General features: G+C 34.3%; 1 protein-coding gene across 1 annotated transcript in view; it reads left to right on the forward strand.

The window, feature by feature from the left end:
• RSBN1L (round spermatid basic protein 1 like) overlaps positions 1-13,295 on the forward strand; it is a 68,054-nt gene extending 54,759 nt beyond the window's left edge. Inside the window, exons 4-8 of the mRNA XM_045494589.1 lie at positions 3,075-3,212; positions 4,989-5,131; positions 7,922-8,089; positions 9,164-9,272; positions 9,353-13,295. Of these exons, the coding sequence (XP_045350545.1) occupies positions 3,075-3,212; positions 4,989-5,131; positions 7,922-8,089; positions 9,164-9,272; positions 9,353-9,991 (1,197 nt within the window). The 3' untranslated portion in view covers positions 9,992-13,295. The remainder of the gene's footprint in view (positions 1-3,074; positions 3,213-4,988; positions 5,132-7,921; positions 8,090-9,163; positions 9,273-9,352) is intronic.
• Positions 13,296-20,626: the final 7,331 nt, after the last annotated feature.

Here is a 20,626-nt window from a genome sequence, read left to right on the forward strand (position 1 = left end):
GTATTAATTTAGATGTGTTTCATTTTAGTTTTAGTATATGTGCTGCCAAAGCGAGCACGTTTCATTTTAGTTTTAAACAAACAACAACGTTTATAACTTAGAAATTAATGTAAAGGTAATTTGAGTGAAATGAGATGACTAGGTCAGTATGTTCCTTTCAATTAATAATCATTCTAGGCTAAGATAGCATCTGGTTAACATCTGGTTAAGTCAGTTAGTGAAGTACTTAAGTTATAAGATAAGACATTATCATTTGTCTTTAATATTATCATCCAAGAAGCTTTACCCATTTTTTCAGTTACTAAATGATACATTTTTACTTAACATTTAAACACAGAAATTATACTCTTAAGAGGGCTGAATGTTAAATTTGTTAGTAATTAGTTCTGGTTTTCTGATTACTGTATTTATCCCGTCTTCTCTATAGTTTAATAATGCTTTTAGTAGGTTTTTGTTTTTTGTAGGATGGAAGCAATTTGAATTGCATGGCAACTGCTAGGTAGAACTCAGAAAACTACCTCAGTTATTTGCGAAAAAAATTATTTCAAGTATAGTAAGACCTGTTTTTACCTATTACATAAATTGTTATGATTTCATATTTACATTTTCTCAGAGAAGATTATCTTTGATTCCTAACATTCACATTAAAGAGCATTCTTTCTTGGTGTTATCTTTTATATGCACACATTTAATTTTTGCACTTGGAAAGAAAGTCCAGTGGACCATCCACCCATTTGACTTTTCTTGAAAAATATGTTCAAAGTGCCCATTTCTTTAGGAGAGCTCATAAATTGAGTTGTGCTTAGTATTTTAGAAGAATTTGATTGTTGAAGAATCCTCCTTCCCAAATTATTTAGTTGATCATTGAGTCACTGCCCCAATTATTCAGTTGATTGTTGTTGATAATGTGATGTCGTAGAATGAACAAGCTGGGTGGCAAGGACTTCCTTGATTTTGGCTTTGTTAGTACTAGTTAATAATTAGAAAAGTTTTTTAATGTTTTATTTATTTTTGAGAGAGAGAGACAGAGGGAGACAGGGGGCGAGTGGGGGAGGGGCAGAGAGAGAGGGAGACACAGAATCCAAAGCAGGCTCCAGGCTCTTGTCAGCACAGAGCCTGAGGAGGGACTTGAACTCACAAACTGTGAAATCATGACCTGAGCCGAAGTCAGACGCTTAACCTAAGACTCAGCCACCCAGGCGCCCCAGAACTAGTTAATGATTTAGATGAGTTATCTGAGTTAAATTAAGGAGATTTGAGGCACAGAAATTTGGTTTGAAGTGGAAATATTATTATCTTACTGTGACTTTTACAGGTCAAATAATGTATTTCAAAGCACTTGGAAAATTTGAGTTTTGCAGTATAAGTCTGATTTCACTGAATGGCCATGAGGTCTGTTAATACAATCATATGCAGATCCAAAACTGAAGCCACAAACTCAGAATCACCTAATGGAATTAATGTTATCCGTTCTGGTAAATTTGCTTAATTTTGAATTGATAATAACCTTTAGCTTTGTTAGACTACATTTCAGAATGCACACTGATGACTAATTTTCTTGTAGTACTGTTAGTACGTGTAACCATCTAGAACCTCTAGAGTACAGTCAGATCTTAACATTTAGCTCTCTCAGTATTGAAGATGCTAAGAACTTTTGGGATACAGGAAAAAAGATGAAATCATGAGTACAAAATGGGGACACAGAACTTCCAATGTTTTTTTAACTTGAGGATTGAAGAGTGTGTTACGGTTCTAAGAAGTGAATTTTTGACAGTTAATCAAAACTTAAACTTGAAATTCTGGTAAATAAACTTATTAAGGAATTAAGGTATCATTGTTAATTGCTTTTGCTGATTATAATAAAAATGAAGTGAAATTCTCTAGTATTTGAGTCAAATTAATCTATTGTGATGGAATTTTTGTCATCTTTTTTTTTTTTTTTTTTTAAATATGGGGGTGGAGGGCTTACATTCTTGGGTACATAAGACTATCTGTGCCATCTGTGATAATAGGAATTTGATTTGTGATGTGAATATCTTTTAAGAGTGTATCCATGATGTGACAAAAGCCTAACCATTCCAGGTTTGCCTCTTGAGATATATAGGACTTTGAATTTTAAAACTGCCATAGGCCCAGGCAAAGTGAGATACTTTGATCTCCCTAAATTTAGTGCCCACCAAAGCTAATCCAGAGATGAAAAAGATAATTAGGATTTTGCTTAAAGTTTATGAAAGGAGTTGTTTTGCCTTATAAAGATTTTTGTTTACTCCCATTAGGATATGAAACGGCATAGATTTCTTTGCAGGATTTAAATGTGCTTGTCAGAATTCAAGTACCAAGATTCTTGAGGTGTGGGTTGTTTTATTTCACTTGATACTCGAATGCCGCCCATTTGCTAGCATTGTGCAGGTGACTTTATAGCTTTATATAATTGTTAAGTGTTCTTCAGTAATCTGAGGTAAATCATTCCACTTAAGGAAACTAAAACTCAAGGAATTTATGTGATTTCTGAAAGTCACATAGCTGGTAGATAGCAAAGGTAGAGTTGGAACCTAGGACTCCAGATTCTCAATCTCTAGTAGTTTTTATCAGAGTTAATCATAAAAATAAACTGGATCCTAGGTAATATGGTATGATCTAGAAGGGAAAATCATTCCTGGTGGCCTTTCAGACATATAAACCACTGGTATCAGATAAATGTAACATTTCAGGGGGAAATTCCAATAAAAAGATATGAGGCATTTAGGAAAAACTGGTATACAACTTTTTAATATAATTTAATTGGCCTTATAGATCATATAATTAACTGTATTGTGAGAAGTTAGTGTCTAGAATTATGCTGTTGATCTCATCTGTGGTTTTATAAGCAGTGTGTAGGAATAGCTAGAGAAGGTAAAATAGCTTGCCTTAGTATGGATTTTTTTTCATGCTTTTTTTTTAACTTTTTGTAAAGGCTTTTGTTTTGTTTTGCTTACCTCACATTATGTTCTTATGTTCTCAGTATAATTTAGTGTTACAGAATGATAGTAAACATTATCTTATGTGTAACTTTTAATTAAATCCATATCCTTCAGGTAAAAAGAACATATTCTCACGGTACTTACAGAGCTGGCCCAATGCGACAGATCAGCTTGGTGGGAGCAGTTGATGAAGAAGTGGGAGATTACTTCCCTGAGTTCCTTGACATGTTGGAAGATTCACCATTTTTAAAAGTAAGAGAAAACAGTATCAAGCAGTCTAAATCGTGGGTGTCACTTTCATACTACGGGTGACACAAATCATGGTTGTTTCAGAAATAGAATTCTTGTGTAGTGTGTGTGCACGTGACCTCTCAGGTACTGATTATAATGGCAGAGCTAAGTGGTGGACCAGAGTAACATTTGCCTGTTGCTCCCACTTGAGGAAATTAGGTTCCATCCGTTTGTCAGCTTTGTATCAACTGAGTACCAGAGGATTTAAAGTACAGGAAGGATGCCTACAAATTAAGTGTTTAGGACACAGTAATGGCAGTTTGGCATTGTGGAAAACTGGCTTGGGAGATTATACCTCTGTATTTCAATCTTGGCTCTACTTGCCTGGGATGGGCAAGCCATTTAAACTTTCTGGACTTCAGTTTCCTCATCCATAAAACATTGCATTTAGACTATGTGGCTTTAAGGCCCTTTTAAATTTTTTAAATGATTTCTAGCCAGATTTATTTTTTCAATAATCTCTGCATTCTAGAAAATATTTCTTTTTGTGGGCTGCTGGGACTGTCCCACCGAGAGAGAAATTTCTGAGCTGTGTAGTTCTTTCATCAGTAATTTAAAGGTCAGAATATGACAGGATCCCTTTATCTCTAATATTTGCTACATAATTCGCTGTAGATCTCTTCTTTTTTCACTTCTTGTTCCATTTTCTAATCTATGTGTGTATACATATCTTTTCTAACTTTTTCACTCCATTCCATTCCCCTTATATTTTTTTATTCCTTTACTAGTGAAATCATGGAATTTGATTGCGTTTATTTTGAGTGGTATTTTTAAAATGCCATAATTTAGGGGTGCCTGGGTGGCTTACTTGCTTGAGTATCCGACTCAGTTTTAGCCCAGTTTGTGATCTCACAGGTCGTGAGTTTGAGCCCCGTGTCAGGCTGTGTGCTGAGCATGGAGCCTGCTTGGAATTCTCTCTCTCTCTCCCTCTCTACTCTCCTTCTCTCGTTCTGTCTCAAAATAAACTGTAAATTAAAAAAAAAAAATACCATTATTTAAACATCATTGTTTCAGATTTTAATTTTAAAGGCAAATGAGCTAAATGCATTCTTTCAGGGGAAATTTCATGTGACAATCCTCCCCTTTCTTGGAAATGATAGGATAAATGTTGTGTTTTTTTTTTTTTTTTTTTAAATACCATTTTCACCATTCCCAGGACAATGGCCCTTAGACATTTTTTTCTCTCTTTTCTTTAAAAAAAAAAAAAAAAAAAAAAAAAAAAAAGTTGCTTTTAGACCAGCAACCTCTTCAAGCAACTACTAAACAGAAATAAGTTTTGACTTTGGTTTGGTTTTCCTTTTTGTTAGGTTTTGATGATAATTATTCAAAGAGGTATCTTTTTTTTTTTTTTTGAGATGCCTAGTTTTTATAACTCAGTTCATTTTTATGGATTCTCATGGAGAACATTTGCTTATTTTGCCAGCTTATTAACATCACATGACCCTTTTATTTGGTAGAAGGAGGAATAACAAATGATGAATGTAGTAAATCATATTCTGCCAGGGTTAGAGGAGAGAACCATCTGAGAATAATTACTCTTGATATGTCTGAAATAGAATTTTTTGAAGGAAAATGTATAAATACATAGGAATATATTCAAAATAGGTATGTGTTTTAAATGTATAAGTATAAAGGTATATATGAAAATTTGTCAAGGGGGCAGGGCAGTATTCCTTAATGTATGTTGGAAGATGCATTTTGAAAATAATTGGTTTCTGTGTAACTCTTTGCCTCTAGTGTACACTGCCATGGGGGACACTATCTAGTCTAAAATTAGAGAGTCGAAAAGACAGTGATGATGGTCCCATCATGTGGGTGCGCCCAGGAGAACAAATGATCCCTGTGGCTGATATGCCAAAGTCACCTTTCAAAAGGAAAAGGTATGTTGAATACAAATTTTTATTGCCAGGGATAGATGTCTGTACACTGGGGTGTGTGGGTGTGTGTGTGTGTGTGTGTGTGTGTGTGTGTGTGTGTGTGTGTGTGTGTGTTTGTTGGAAATTGGAGAAAGAAGGAAGGGAAAGTTTAGAGCATACTTGAAATGTAAATTCAAAAATGGCTACACGTGCTGATAATTTTTTTTTTTATAAAATATCAAGTATAAATGAGGCTTGAGTAATGTAGGCAAATGACAATAAATTGTAAGTAGGAATGGGAAAAAATGTCATTCACAACAAAGACATTATAAACTATTTTGGAATAAATTTAATAAGAAATATTCAGAACCCATATTAAGAAAACTAAAACATCTCCTGGAGGATATAAAATAATAACCTAAATAAATGGAAAACCCTACTGTGTTCTAGATTGGATAAAAATGAGTGTCCTTTGAAATTTTTAGCATTCCAGTTGGACTCACACTTCCAGCACTGGATTTAATGATTTTAAAGTTAAGAAGGAAGGATAAGTAAAGTCAACAAATTTCCAAGAAAACTGTGAAAGAGAAGATAAGTGAGGGGGCCTTGTATTACTCGATATTAAAAATTATTGTAAAGCTCAAAAACATCACTGGAATACGATAGAGTATCCAAATAGATCAAAATATGTTGAGACCTTAACGTATGAGATGGATGGGAAAAGGAAGATTTATTTAATGAGTAATGCTGGCATAATTGAAGTCCATTTGAAAGAAAACAAAACCATAGCCCTTATCTCAAGCCCTTATCAAGAAGTCAGAGATTTGAACATAATAGATAAAAAATTAAAATATAAGAATAAAAACTTTAAACATAGGAGAGACCAAATAAGATAGAAATACTATCTAGTATTATCTAGTATAATAGTAATACTATTTGTGAGAAAAAAGACATGAACAACAAAGTTCAAAACCATGATAAACTGGACTAAAACATTTATATTGTGTGCCAGACTAAAGTTAATGTACAAAAAGCATTCCCAAATTCACAACAAAAATGTAACACAACCCAGTAGAAAAATAGGCTTCAGCCAGTTACATTAAAAGAATCATGAGATACTATTTCTACCTATTACATTGGCAAAAAAAAAGCATTAGAGGCTGGGAGGTATGAGGAAACAGAACCATTTATATATTGTTGGTAGAAAGGTGAGCTGCTATAATCATTCTGTGAAAGTAATTTAACAATAGCTCATGAAGTTTAATGCATATATACTATTTGATCCAGCACTACTACTTTTGGGAATCTGTCCTAAGAAATGAAATCACTAAAGGTAAATGTATAAGAATGTTAATTTCAGCATTCTTTGTAGTGAGAAATCGACTGTGAAAGCCTCTCCCCAGAACAGTGCAGATATACACAGAATTTTACATGTGATTTAAGGGAGTTCACCAGCCCTCTGAGGAAACTGCCTGCCCTCAGGGATTAGAATCCATGTATATGTGATGATTGTATATCACGTAGTAGTCTGACCAACTAATAACAATATTGCCCAAGGCACTGTGCTAAATGTTTCATATAAAGTTTTAATTCATTAGAATGTGGTGTTAATGACACTAGAATTGTAGGCTTGAAAGCCTGTTAGCTTTCCACAGGAATTATCATCTAGCTTTCTGGCACCTGTAGAACATAGTCACAAAAGGCAAAAAAGTATGTTGTAGCATCACGTGTGTGTGTGTTTGTGTGTGTGTGTGTGTGTGTGTGTGTGTGTTGTTATACAAGAGTGCACAAAGAGCAGTGGTAGTAGAGATGGACAGTGGGAAATTAGAGAACCAATAAGAGTGATTCTAGGGGTTAAGTCTAGGATGAGAGGAGAAAATTATGGGGGCAATCTGGATTTGTCTCTGAAAGCAACAGAAAACCACATAGGAAGATAAACAAGATGATGATTCCCAAAGAAATTGTTCTCACCCTTTTCCCCTTTTGCAGCAAAATTAGAGGGTTTTTGCATTGAATGAGACTAAGTAGCAGCTTCTGTATGCTTATCTAGGTGAGCCATAGGGGAATGCAGGTGGATGTCCTTTAAGAGGGAGCTAAGGTTTTCCTTTCTGCCTCCAATAAATCATGCATGTTTTGTGGAAGTACTTACTATTTGGTATTTTCTTCCTATTTATTTATTTGTTAGTCTTTCTCCACTGGAATATCAACTCCTATGAAAGTAGGGAACTTGTCTGTTTTATTCACTACTGTCTTGTTCACTAGCTGCAGTGCCTAGATAGCACCTAATATACAGTAGGTATTCTATAAATATTAATTAACCCATTTTTGAAAGTTACCTGTTTGTTCCAGATAATATATCTTACATTAGCCACGTGATTTGAATGAGGGGCATGGTTCTACAGATAAGACCCAAACCTCAGGTAAAGATTCTGGAAGGGAACCTGGGTAAACCACAACATCTATGATTTAGTTGTTTACCCACCTTACAGTGGCCACTTTTGTGAAGACTGTGTTAGAAAAAGGAGGGGATTATATGCATTTTTGTTTGTACTTGTTCATTTTAAAAAAGGAACTTGATTTGGGAGCAGGTGATGTAAAATTTCCTTTTGTCTGAATTATGTAAATACTAAATCCTTGATGGCAGTTAAGCCTCAGGACATCAATACAAATGTTTGAAGGTGATTAAGCTTTAATACGTAGGCCAGCCTCTTTCCCCACCTCCTATATTTATCTTCCTTCCTTCCTCCCTTCCTCCCTCCCTCCCTCCCTCCCTCCCTTCCTCCCTTCCTACCTGTCTATCTTTGATTTTAACAGAACTACCAATGAAATAAAAAACCTGCAGTACCTACCTCGAACTAGTGAGCCCCGTGAGATGCTCTTTGAAGACAGGACAAGAGCCCATGCAGATCATATAGGACAAGGTTTTGAACGACAGACTACAGCTGCTGTTGGAGTGTTGAAGGCTGTGCACTGTGGAGAGTGGTATGTATTAACTACTGCTTTTTCTTTTCTTTTCTTTCTTTTTTTTTTTTTTTTTTTTTTGACTGCTGCTATTTTAATGAAAGGTTTTCTTGGCTTCTAAAATTTTTCTTGGGAAGTTTCTCAGTAATTCTTCCTGTGGGGAAAGAAAGTTCCATTTTTTCTGTATTTGTATGACTAATTGTATGACTGCACTAAAATTTTTTAATTGTTAGAATGTGCGTTTACTCTTTTGGGTTGGACCGTAATAATTTGATTTTCTAAGTGATGAGAAGTAAAAACAATTGCCTTAACTAAGGTTAAAGAAAAACTAAGGTTCACTTGGTGCTTACTGTGTCATCATTGTCCCTGATGATCTTACCCTACTTTCCCTGTGTATCAGTGTAATGTATAAGTTGTAGATTTTCTCTTTATCATTGGTTTTTAAAAATCTGTTTATGAGTTGCCCTGGTATGATTGTTTTGTAGTTCTGTTGCTTGGAATTTCATTTCAAAATCCATTTTTTAGCATGTTCTATAAAAATGTATTTGTATATTGCTAATTAATTGACGAATTTGGGGATTTTTTAGAATTATAAAGACACTATTAATCCCCCGCAAATAGAGTGGTAATAGTTTAGTAGCACTTTTCTAGTGAATGTCTCTTAATTTATTAAGAGTGACTTAGGAATTTTACACATAATTGCGGTTATATATGTCTTTATTGAAAGTATTCTCTTCTCATATTTACCTCTAATTTTTATTTAGTAATTTTGTCTTTAGCATTTAATTTGTTGAAGTATTGACCTTTAAGATAATCCCTTACTTTTTTGATTTCTATAATTAACCAATTCAAATTATTTTGCTTTTTCAAAATACGGTTATACATAGCTATAATAAAATGAAGCGAGTTGTTCTATTTATGTTTAAGCCAAAACTCATGGTTTTATCCCTTTGTTTAAATATGTAAAGTGGTCTTTACATATTTAAACATTTTGACTTTATTTCTAAGTACTTTTGTTTTGACCATAAAATTTAATAAGGACTTAACTGAGTGAAACATTAATGGAAGATTCTTCATTGTTTCATGTTTTTGTAGGCCTGCTCAACCCCGAATAACCAAAGATGTAATTTGTTTTCATGCTGAAGATTTCTTAGAAGTAGTTCAACGAATGCAGTTAGATTTACATGAACCTCCACTGTCCCAGGTATATCTTTAACCATTATTGTCTTCAGTTTAATTTTTATTGTGGAAAAGACTTACTGGTATTTCTGTCTCTTTTTTTAGTGTGTCCAGTGGGTTGATGATGCAAAACTTAATCAACTGAGGAGGGAAGGCATCCGTTATGCCAGAATTCAGCTGTATGATAATGACATTTATTTTATTCCAAGGAATGTTGTTCATCAGTTCAAGACAGTTTCAGCTGTATGCAGTTTAGCATGGCATGTTCGGCTCAAGTTATATCACTTAGAGGAGGACACTGTACAGAATACAGCTACTCATGAAACAGGCACATCACCAGATACCACATCATCAGTTCTTGGACCTCACACTGACCACATGCTTTGTGCTATAAGCAAAACCTCCTTGGATTCTAATTTTTCAGACAAACTTCATTCTAAATCTGAACTGCAGCAGATTAAACATGAACCTATTCCATCTGTAAGAATCAAGGAAGAACCTGTGAATGTTTATATTCCTGAAAAGACTAGAGCACCGAATATGGATGGCAAGAATGTTAAAGCAAAATTGGATCATGTTCAATTTACAGAATTTAAGATTGACGTGGACTCTAAATTTGAAAATACCAACAAAGATTTAAAGGAAGAATTATGTCCTGGAAGTCACATAAGTCTAGTTGATACAAGACAACCTAGTTCAGCACATTCAAATCAAGATAGAAAAGATGATGACATTTTGTGCTGAATTTGTACATACCATTTACAATTCTTTCTTTTTTTTTTAAGTTAATAATGTAATAAAGATTCATGAATTCTGAAAGCAAGCCAAGGACTTGCTCCCAAGTCTGTTACAAAATAGAGTTTATGTAGCTTTGTAACATTCCTCAGTGCCTGTCCATAACTGTGAAGTATTAAAGCACTAGGGCCAGATGCACTGTAAACATTACAGGTTTAAACAAAAGGAGTCTTTAAAAAAATCATTTGATTTGGAATTGTAGGTTTTAGAATAGAGCTGACATTAACATATATATATATGTGTATATATATATATGTTACATATATATATACATATGTATGTATATATGTATATATATGTATTAACATATATATATATGTGTATATATATATATATATATTTTGTAATATGAGCCAGAATTCTTTTTTGACAATTTAAAGGCTTTTCCATAGAGCTTATTTATACCAATTTTTTTTTTTCATTTTACTGTGTCAGCACTGTAGTGTAAATAGCTTTTAAAAAATCTTTTTAGTGTGATTTATACTGAAATGTGAGCCACTTAATAAAGGTTCATAATAATAAATATGTTTTCTGTTGGGTCTGCATAAAGACAAACTGACAATTCAGTTAAATCATTTGGTCTGTTACATTTCTGCTGGTGTATGCATTTAGAGTGGTAATGGAGTGCAATGTACGTATTCAAATCTAGTGAATATTTAAATTCTCCACACTGTGTAAGCATTTTTAAAACCAAGGTTCAGTTATGAAAGCATATTTATATATGTATGTATGTATGGGAATATATATATATATATGTATATCATATTTTGCATAACTTCTTAAATTGCTGAATAAGATGAATATGTGAAACTTCCTAGCCTCACTCCCTGGAATATGTTTTAAAATATTTATATTCAACATTAAGAAAGCAGTTTAGGTAATAGAAACAGTTTTATAAAGTTGGGAGAAACAAGGTCTGTTAGTGATATCTAACTCTTCTAACTAATGAAGTTTTGTGGCCAGATTGCATAGCCCTAAGGTGAATTTTCTCTGTAGTGTGTGGAATGATAAGTTGAGAAAATTTTCTTACTAATCAGCATCTGTACTATATATACTTCATAGAAGCTGAGTAAAAATCTTTAGTTACAGAATGTTTAGTTGTGAGCAGTTAAAATCCTTTTTTACATTTTTCTTGCAGAACAGGAGGAAAATACGACAAATACAAAATCGTAAGGGCAATGACTCAGCTGCCATACAGAGATAGAACTAACAAAATAAGATGTGTTACCTCATTTTTCTAAGGATCCTTCTCCCTACCTTAGCAGGTAAACAACTTAGAGTACTTTTTTCCCCCCAAAAAAGCTCTAGAAAGTAAAATTAGGGTAGAAACATGATTGCTAGTGCCTACCTAAAGCTTAAAACAAATCTCTTCAGTGATGGACTTCAGCACTATTTGAGACTGCTTCCACTACTGTAATTGAAAGTCAAACAAATGTCTTTAATGTAAGCTTTGATATAAGGAATTCTCATTGCAGATCAATTTTATTTACCTTTGGTATTTTTCTGGGCTCTTACTTTGGTTGATGACTTTTAACTGTGGTTCTTTTGGGCTAGTGTTGCTATTTAAATTGTTTCTGTCCCAGCCTTATTTGTGGTACCCATAAAACTGCTTATCTTTCTGGTTAGGGAGAAAAAATAATTGCAGCAGTGATATTTCTGGCTCACAGTTTAAAAGGGTAGGCAAATATTGTAGGAAATCTCAGTGGTTTACAGGAAATCAGTATGTTTGTAACATAGGAATTTTCATGGGATAAGGAAGGTATAAATCATGATAATGTAAATAGGGATTTTGTTTTATACGTTACTGCCTTAGCCTGCTCTTCCCCACTTAAATCTTCTCTTTTAAGCTAAATTTATCGTTTGCATCTACCTTTTGGATACAAAAGTTAATAACAAACCAGTATTGAGAAGTAGGAGAGCATGTGGTTAAAATGTTTTTCTGCTTTTCTTTTTTTAATTGAAGGGTGATATATTTAACAACGTTTTCGTTTCAGTTTTCCAGTAGTATACACATAGATGCATGAGATCATACAGTAATAAAATGTCTTTAGGGTATCCGTCCAAAATATTATGAGCCTTAAACTTTTAACTAAAAGACGTATCTAAAACAACCACAGTGGTTGCTTTTAGGTATAGTTTCTTTTATAAACAATACTCAAAACTTGTCCATATTTTGAAAACGTAATGTTTTGTAAAATGCATACATTTCTCTGGAAGTGAAATACAAATCACTGGGCTCAGATTTCAAGATATAGCCTTGTCACCTTGAATAATGCTATGTTCCTTGTCTTACGGGTTATAATTTTAAAATCCTCTTCAGATGCAATCTGAGAACTTTCTGACTACCTTTGTTACACACAAATAACTTCTATTTCGCATTATATTAATGGTTTCCTAGTTAGTACATTCCAGTTCTTTATCTGAACACAAGTTTGTTAGGTTTTTTTGTTGTTGTTTTGTTTTGGTTATTTCCAGTTTGTTGGACCAGAATAATAAAGCACTTAAGATGTAGTTTCTATATGATCTTATGCTATATAAACAGTGATTATGTAAATTATTAAATTGATACACAGACCTTTAAAAAAATAACTAAGGTACCTCAGTGGTGTCTGCTACAGTGCTTTTTTTTGTTTGTTTGTTTCAGTTACTTTTGTTCATACCCTTTTAGCTAAGAAGTAGTATCTTTTCCATACTCAGGTTAGCTGGTTAGCTAGCAAAAGAATTAAACATTTGTGATATTTAGTTGAAAACTTTACTAAAGCCATATTCATTTTCTCCCTTGTCCCTAAGGCTGTTGACCTTAAATAAAGATTAGGTTGATCTAGCACAACACTGTGTATGTGTGTGTATGTGTGTGTGTGCATGTGTGTAAGATTATTGGAAATATTATGTTTATTCCCACATATATCCATTTTTAATCCATTATATAAGTTGGGGGAGTTGGGGCCAGGGAAGGTAGGAAAAATTTTATTTCTTTTGTTAGGTCTTCAAGGTATTTCATTAGTGTTCCTGAGTGAAACAGTTTTTTCCCCAAATACTTATGGCAGGTAAGATCATGTTTGTAAATAATAGATTAGCACTGTTTTGGTAAATTTGCATTCAGGTATTTTGTTGGACAAGTTCATTGTCATGTAAAGCAAATATCTAAAAATTCATTTTACATTTAGCAAAGATGCAAGATTTGTTTTTAGAGTTTGAGAGGAATTTTCCTTGTCTTCCACCTTTCAATAAATACTAAAATTGATAACTGTAATCTTTTTACCTTTGTTTTGTAATTATTTTCTTATATTTGACATTTTATTTTCATCTTGTCATCTTTAAAAGTTCTTGTTTCTCTGTCTTTAGCCAAAACCATAAGATCTTGAATTGCAATTTGAAAATCTTTTTTTTTTTTCCTCTTAAAACTTAATTATCAGAAGTTGATTCATGCCAACTTTAGAATACTGAGGATTACTTTAAGACTGCTAAACTAGTTAGGTATGGGTGCCAGGATGATGGGCTTAATTACTTCTGTTCCCTCTAGACTCTCTCCCCTAGGGGAGGACAAAAGTGCCATTGTTTTCCAAATACTTTTAAGCTGGTAAAAAGTGACATGATGGGTTTTAGATCTTCAGAGTGGTAGTAGAGCTCTGGCTTAATCTTTCTCCCACCTGATGTAACTAATTTGACATGTAAACAGAATTTTGGTTTTTAGAATGCCTTGTCTATTTCATGAAAGACTTATGTTTGGCACTGACAGTGTATCTCAGATAAGATAATTAAGAGGACAACTAGGGAGAAGTGTAAATCTCTATCTCTGCTCTGGCTTTTCTGTTCTGTGACATACTGCATAATGCAGATGGAATGATTGCTTTTTAGAATGTCAAGCACAAGAGGCTAAAAGCAGTGATGTCTTTTCTTTTTTAAGTTTACAGAGGTTGTATATCATATCTCTACTAGGTTGTATATCATATCATATTCTCTACCAGGGAAAGGAGGGGAAAAAAAAACATTCTGCATTTCAGGTTATCTTCCCTTCTAGGACTTTAGACCCAATCAGGAAATGTGAATGAGCCAAGAATAAAATGTGGGCAAACAGAATATATGTTAACTAGAAACGAAGAGTACAACAAAGACATACTACTTCTATGTTTTTTACTATTATCTGCCTTCCAAGAACTGCACTATCAAAATAAGAGAACTCTGGATCCTTCTACACATTTTTAAATTTAGGATTTATACATCTTGTGTGTTTTTAAAATGTTAAATCTATATAGTTTCCTATAAAGTTCATTGCTTTTGTACTACTTAACACTACTAGGCAGATTCAAACAATAGTCAGTATAGCTGCAAATATTTTGCATAATGTAGTGTTTAAAATTTTATTTGGACAGGCAGTTCCACATCTTCCCTCTACACCCCAAGTGTCTTCTTTCTTTGAAATTTTGTTTTTAACTGAGCCAGACATTTATGTGAAAAATCTCAAGTCTGTCTTCTTAAAAAAAAAAAAAAAAACAAAAAACACACATACACACACTTTTCAGTCTGGCTTTTGTTTATACTATTGTTCCATCTCCCTGACAGTTCTTGGAAATCTCTGTCTGCCTTCATTTCCTCATTTCACTCCAATTCTGTTTTAAGCCTCAGATTTGATCACCCTGCTGAAGTGGTTCTCTCAAAGGTCACCGTTTGACTGCCAAATTCAGTGGCTTCACTTAATACTTCTGTTTAATCCTTGAAGCACTTGTAAACAATCATTTACTCCTTAAAACTCTGTCCTTATGACCTAACTGTTCTGCTTTGCTTTTCCATTCCTTTGGATGTCTTCTTTTGCCTATTCACTATTTAAAGCAGTCTCAGGTTCCTTAGGTCTCTATACTCTGTCCCTGAATTATCTTCATGACCCCATGACTTCACTCAGCCTTGGATTCTCACTGCAGCTCTAATGATTCCTGTAATCAAATCTAAATTCTTCTCCCTTGCTCCCAAGCATTAGCTGTTCCATCCCTCCTAATTTGGTTATTGGCGTCACTATCTCTCTACCTAGTCATCTCACAGTAATCAGAATTCTCTATCTTTTCTTCTAACTATATACAATGTATTGTGAGATTTTGTCTTGGTCCCAGAAGTGGTTTTATAATTTGTCTACTTCTCTTGTTACAGTAGATATTTAGCCATAGTAGATGTTCATCTCACCTGGACTCTTAAAATAGCCTAAAATGTTCTAGGCTGACTGCAGTCTTCTGCCCCTATCCCCATTCCAATCCATTCTTTCTTACTACCAGATTAATCTTTGTAAGACAAACAATGATTGTTACTCTTTTGCTTAGAAATATTCCATGGCTCCTCTTCTAAATAGAAGCCAAATGCTCATCATTGTACCAAAAAGCCTTCATGATATGGCCCTTCCTTTCCAACTTCATCTGTTGTCACCTTCCATTAACGTGTGTGCCCAATTTTCAGATTTACCTGGTGCCAGTACTTGCCATTTCCCTTGTGTACTTTTAAAATTCTTTGCCTTTGCTGGGGAAATCTCTGCTTGGAATATAACACCGTGAAATTTTACTTATTTTTTTCGAAATTCTAGTTAAACATCTCTTCCACATGTCATGAATTTGTTCCATTTGTGCCCTTATCCCAAAGTCGGTGTAGAACCATTTCTTCCCTCTGCTTCTTGTGTTCCTTTGTGCATATTATTTAGTGTACATATTAGTTAAGTACATGTTGGGCTCTGGCTAAACCATAAGCTAGAAGTTACATTTTCTTTTCCTTCTGTATCCTCAACATCCAATATATACACTTGGTATTCAATAAATATTTGAAGGAACCTTAACTGTTGTACCTTTACTGGGAGTGGGAAAAACAAATTATGTAGATTTCTACTAAAAAGTCTGTCTCTGACTCTAATTCATAATGTAATTCCAGAATTGCAATAGAAAGAAAAGTGAGGAAAATTAGATCAGCAGGCACTATAAAGAGACCAAGTTTCTATTTTGTACTATGGTCTTACAAATAAAGTGTAAGAAGCGACCTGTTAAATATCTGGGCCCATTGAGCAATGTGGAGGAAGTAAATATTGTAAAGATCACTAAACCTGTAAAATCCAACTTTTTTCCTTCAACCAGACATACATTCACTACAAATTAAGGATAGATTTTAACTAGACCTAAAATGATTAAAATTGCAAATAATCATATAAGAAGCAGTCTGAAGCAGATTTTTAACTGTTGCTAAGTCTTGCTTGGCAAGATAAAGTCTCCCTATTGATACTGTAAATATTCAAAAATTGAAAATTTTGAAGGTGATAACATGCACTAGTGTTTTTAGTCTATATCCTTCTGTTGCAGGAGTGGGGCAAGGACAAAAAGGTGGCACGTTTTCACAGACCCTCTGTGAACCCACTTCACTGGTATGATACTATGCTGAGGGCATTTGAGCAGCTATCAAGGGGGAATAATACACTTGTATAATGTTGAGAAATTTCTTAGTTTGTATTTTTCATTTGTAAAGTGGCGGAGTGGGGAGAAATACCTTTTCTGTTAATTTGTGGTGAGAATTAAATGACAACATGCCAAATGTTTACATAGCACATTGATTTATATATTGTAGACACTACAAGTGTTAGCTTCTGATCGTGGAATTAACATAGTAAAAAGAATAGAAGAGCTATATTCTGGGTCAGCCTAATCATTTCATGCCTTTCTCACTAATGATCTCTTCTCTGTATACCGCTCTCTAATTTTGGGCAAATGATAGGTATCTGGGAAGAGGAAAAAGTTTATCAAGGGATCAAGGTGAGGTTGTGGCAGAGGTTAGGGAGATACCAAAACAAACTTCTTCCTAGTTCACTATTTTGCCCATAGCCAGAAATTCAAAATCATGTCTTGTCACAGACTGCCTTTTCCTGATTAGAAATTTGTGTTTGTGGTATCTACATGATAGTGGTCGTAAATTTACTTTGAGGTGTAAGATTACCAGTATGATTATAGTATGATAACTTGAACATAGGGCAAGCAAAATGAGAGTAAAACATTAAAGTGTAAAGTAGATCCCTCTCATAAAAGCTTTTAACCCAGGGTTACCTTACCTAGCAGTTGATAACTGGTATGCATCTTCCGCTGATAACTTTCTATTTTTTTTCAATAGCAAACCTATTTGTGGAAATAGCATTTGGAGTTAGACTTCTCCATTTATCAATGACCATGGTCTGATTTACATTTCATTCATCTGTGCTTTAGTTTTTCTGTCATTGTAATGAGGTGGTTTTTTCTTGGTTCTAACACTGTAATTCCTGTGTACCTTCACTATCTATGTCACGAATTATAGGAACACCAACAATACTTTGAGATCGACTGACATTTACTGTGCAAACGTGACCAATCAAGATGAGAGGAAACTCCTTTTGTAGTTTGTGGGTTCTTAATATAATACTAAAAGCACTCTGATCGTCTTCAGGAAGGAGAAATGACTATTCTTTTCTTGATGACACAGGTGTATAGTAACATGCCTGCCCCATATGAAAATGGTTCTATGGTTTCCTCTTCTTTTTTGACCATTACTTCTGTTAACTAATCAACATCAGTTTCTCTTACTTGCTGCACTGTGAAAAAGCAGAATGGAAAACAGCCTAATTCATAAGGTTAATAACTTTTAAAATTACAGTAAACTTTAGCGCACAGACGGATCTCTACTTCTCAAAGCTTTGCACAACTATTTTTCTTGGTGCGTGAAAGCCCTCCATTGGTGGGCTCATGTTTCATGTGGTAAGTTGATTGTACCACCATACCCATCCTCTGTGTTAATGAAATATTGCTGAATTAAGTTGTGCATTCTTTCATATTTTCTACTTTTTCTATTTCCAAGTCTTATAAAAAGTTATTTTGTTCACAAGTTGCTTTTACTCAGAATTTTTGATAAATCTTTCACCCCAAATCAGATTAAGTTACTTCTTGTCCATGCTGACCTGGAAAATACTGACTTCACGAAGAAACTTCATGTTGCATACTTTCATGTTTAAGTTTCTTAAGGCAGAGTGTGTTCTTTTTGCAAACACCATTAGTAAACAACTTTATATTATAAAGGTAATAGCCTATAATTAAAAAAAAATGGGAAGGTATTTTTCTTCATATTATTTATCATTCCATTAGTTTTGCTTTTTCTGTGAGCATAGTTTCCATCCTATTTTTAATTAATATTTTAAATGTATCCCAACCACTGAGGCTGTGATACTGTGATTTATAAGAAATACATATTTGATCTTCATCCTTATTCCAGGCACAGGAATTTTAACACCCTTGGAACTTAAATGTTAAGTGTAATAAGGTGTCTGTTGAACTTAATGAGGTGACTTTTGGAAAACTCCTAGGTAACCTAAGAATAGGGGCTGGTTGCCAGGGGAAACAACCGTGTGATTAAAGGGTTGGAACTTCCAGTCCCTCTGTCCTTATACTCCAGGGGAGAGGAACTGGAGATTGACTTCTGTCACCATTGGCCATTGATTTTCTTAATATGCTATGTAATCAAGCCTCCATAAAATCCCCAAAGGACAGGGTTCAGGGAGCTTCTGGGGTGGTGAACACAAGGAGATGGGGGAAGAGTGGTGTGCCCAGAGAGCATGGAAATTCCTTGCCCCTTCCCCATACCTTGCCTTACCATTTCATCTCGCTGTTCCTCAGTTACATCCTTTGATAATAAACTGGTAATCTAATAAGTAAAATGTTTCTTTGAGTTGTGAGCTGCTCTAGCAAAATTATCGAGAGAGTCATGTGAACATCCAATCCAATGCTGGTAGGTCAGAAGCACAGGAAACAACCTGGATTTGTAATTGGTATCTGAAGTTTGAGAGGAGGAGGCATCTGCTGGAATTGGACCCTTAGCCTGTGAGATGAGATACTATTTCCAAGTAGTGTCAGAACTGAATTAATTCCTTGGTGGTATGGAGATAAAACACATCTGAATTGGTGCCAGAATCAAGGAGGCATACATCAATAACTTACTGTGCTGCTTCAAGTTGTTCGTTTATGGTGTCAGTATACCAAGTTAAGAAAGTTCTACTTTCTGGGAACATTTCAGATACAATTACGTGATCCTCATGGGTCAACAGGTTGGTTATTACATGGCCTTTTAGGTATATTTCTTACCTAGTTTCTCATCCTCTGAGACTTGTCCCATATTTTTCTTTTAGAAAATCTCATACAGAGATTTGCTTGTTTCATGGCCTAGCTTAGGGGTCTGTTTTTTGAATGGCTGTGAGGCAAGAATGGATAGTTTTGAGTAAGTGGAACAAAAGTCAAAAGAATAATAACTTTGTGATATGTGGAAATTTTACAAAATTTAAATTTCATTGTCCATAAAGTTTTATTGGAACATAGCCATGGTTTATGGCTGCTTGCTTGCCACAGAGCTGATTTGAATTGTTGAGACAGACCCACATAGCCCACAAAGCTTAAAATATTTACTATATAGCCCTTTAGAGAAAAATTTTGCTGACTCCTGACCTAGCTAATTGTTTGCATGTGGTGCTGTTCTTTTCCTTTTCCCTGTGAGAGATTATACTGAGAGATAATACGTGCACAAATACAGCTTTTGCCAAATTTGAAAATCCTATCTGGTTTCTCAAAGAGATGAAAACTTTTTTCTCCTTTGAATCTATCATTAGAGAGACCAAATGGTTTGGATCTCTCAGTTGAATTAGAAATATCTGATCAATTCTGGAACATTATGTTCCCCATATTAACTATCCCTCTCCACCGTATTTTTTGATGCTCAAAATAGAATATATACCAATTACAAGACAGCAAAATGCTTGTAGTTGATAATTTTTATTTAGCTTAGCTCTGTAGTTTCATAAGCTACATTAATTTGTGGTGTTATAACTTAAACTGTCATCTGCTTTACAAAGGAGAACTAGACCAAAATGCTATATTCAAAGCAATCCTCTCAAGTATTAGCAGCCAGGAATCACTTTGTGTGTTAGATATTTTTTTAAGACAAATAAAATACTACTTTAGGTTCTTTCTGAAGCTAAAAATGAAGGCTGTATAGGGTGAGAACAATCACCTGCTTTAGGGTTATAATACACTTAAGACTGTTGGGAATTCTTCTAAGTAATGTCACCTATGCTTCACTGGAATGGGTTAAGTGCCTTGGTAGGATGATCTATAAATTCTCAAGCCAGGATATCCTAAGAGTGAAAGGGGCACTAAATTCCTGAGACTGAGGACAGCAGGCATAAATGAGGCCTGTCCTGATTTAACCAGGATAAAAGGCCCCTCTAAATTTAAAAAGAGGCAAGCCTCTGCTCTAATATGCCACCTCTAATTCATGGATCATAAACAGGAGAGAGAGTTAATGCAGTTAGCCTAGATAAAAATCTCTCAAACTCGGATTCTGAATGTAAACATGGAAGTGGCACACCTAAGTATTTCATTAACTAGGTTTCTTTGTTCATAATTACAAGCACAAATGACCATTTACATTGGTCATAATGGGGCCATGATCTATTAAACTCCTACCCAAATAATGTAGATTAAAGACTTTGTGTTTACTTACTTTAAGAATTGACCACATACTTATAACAGATTATTCAAGAGTCAAGTATAAAAA

Source organism: Leopardus geoffroyi, chromosome A2 (assembly GCF_018350155.1).
Source record: "Leopardus geoffroyi isolate Oge1 chromosome A2, O.geoffroyi_Oge1_pat1.0, whole genome shotgun sequence".
NCBI classification, from domain to species: domain Eukaryota; kingdom Metazoa; phylum Chordata; class Mammalia; order Carnivora; family Felidae; genus Leopardus; species Leopardus geoffroyi.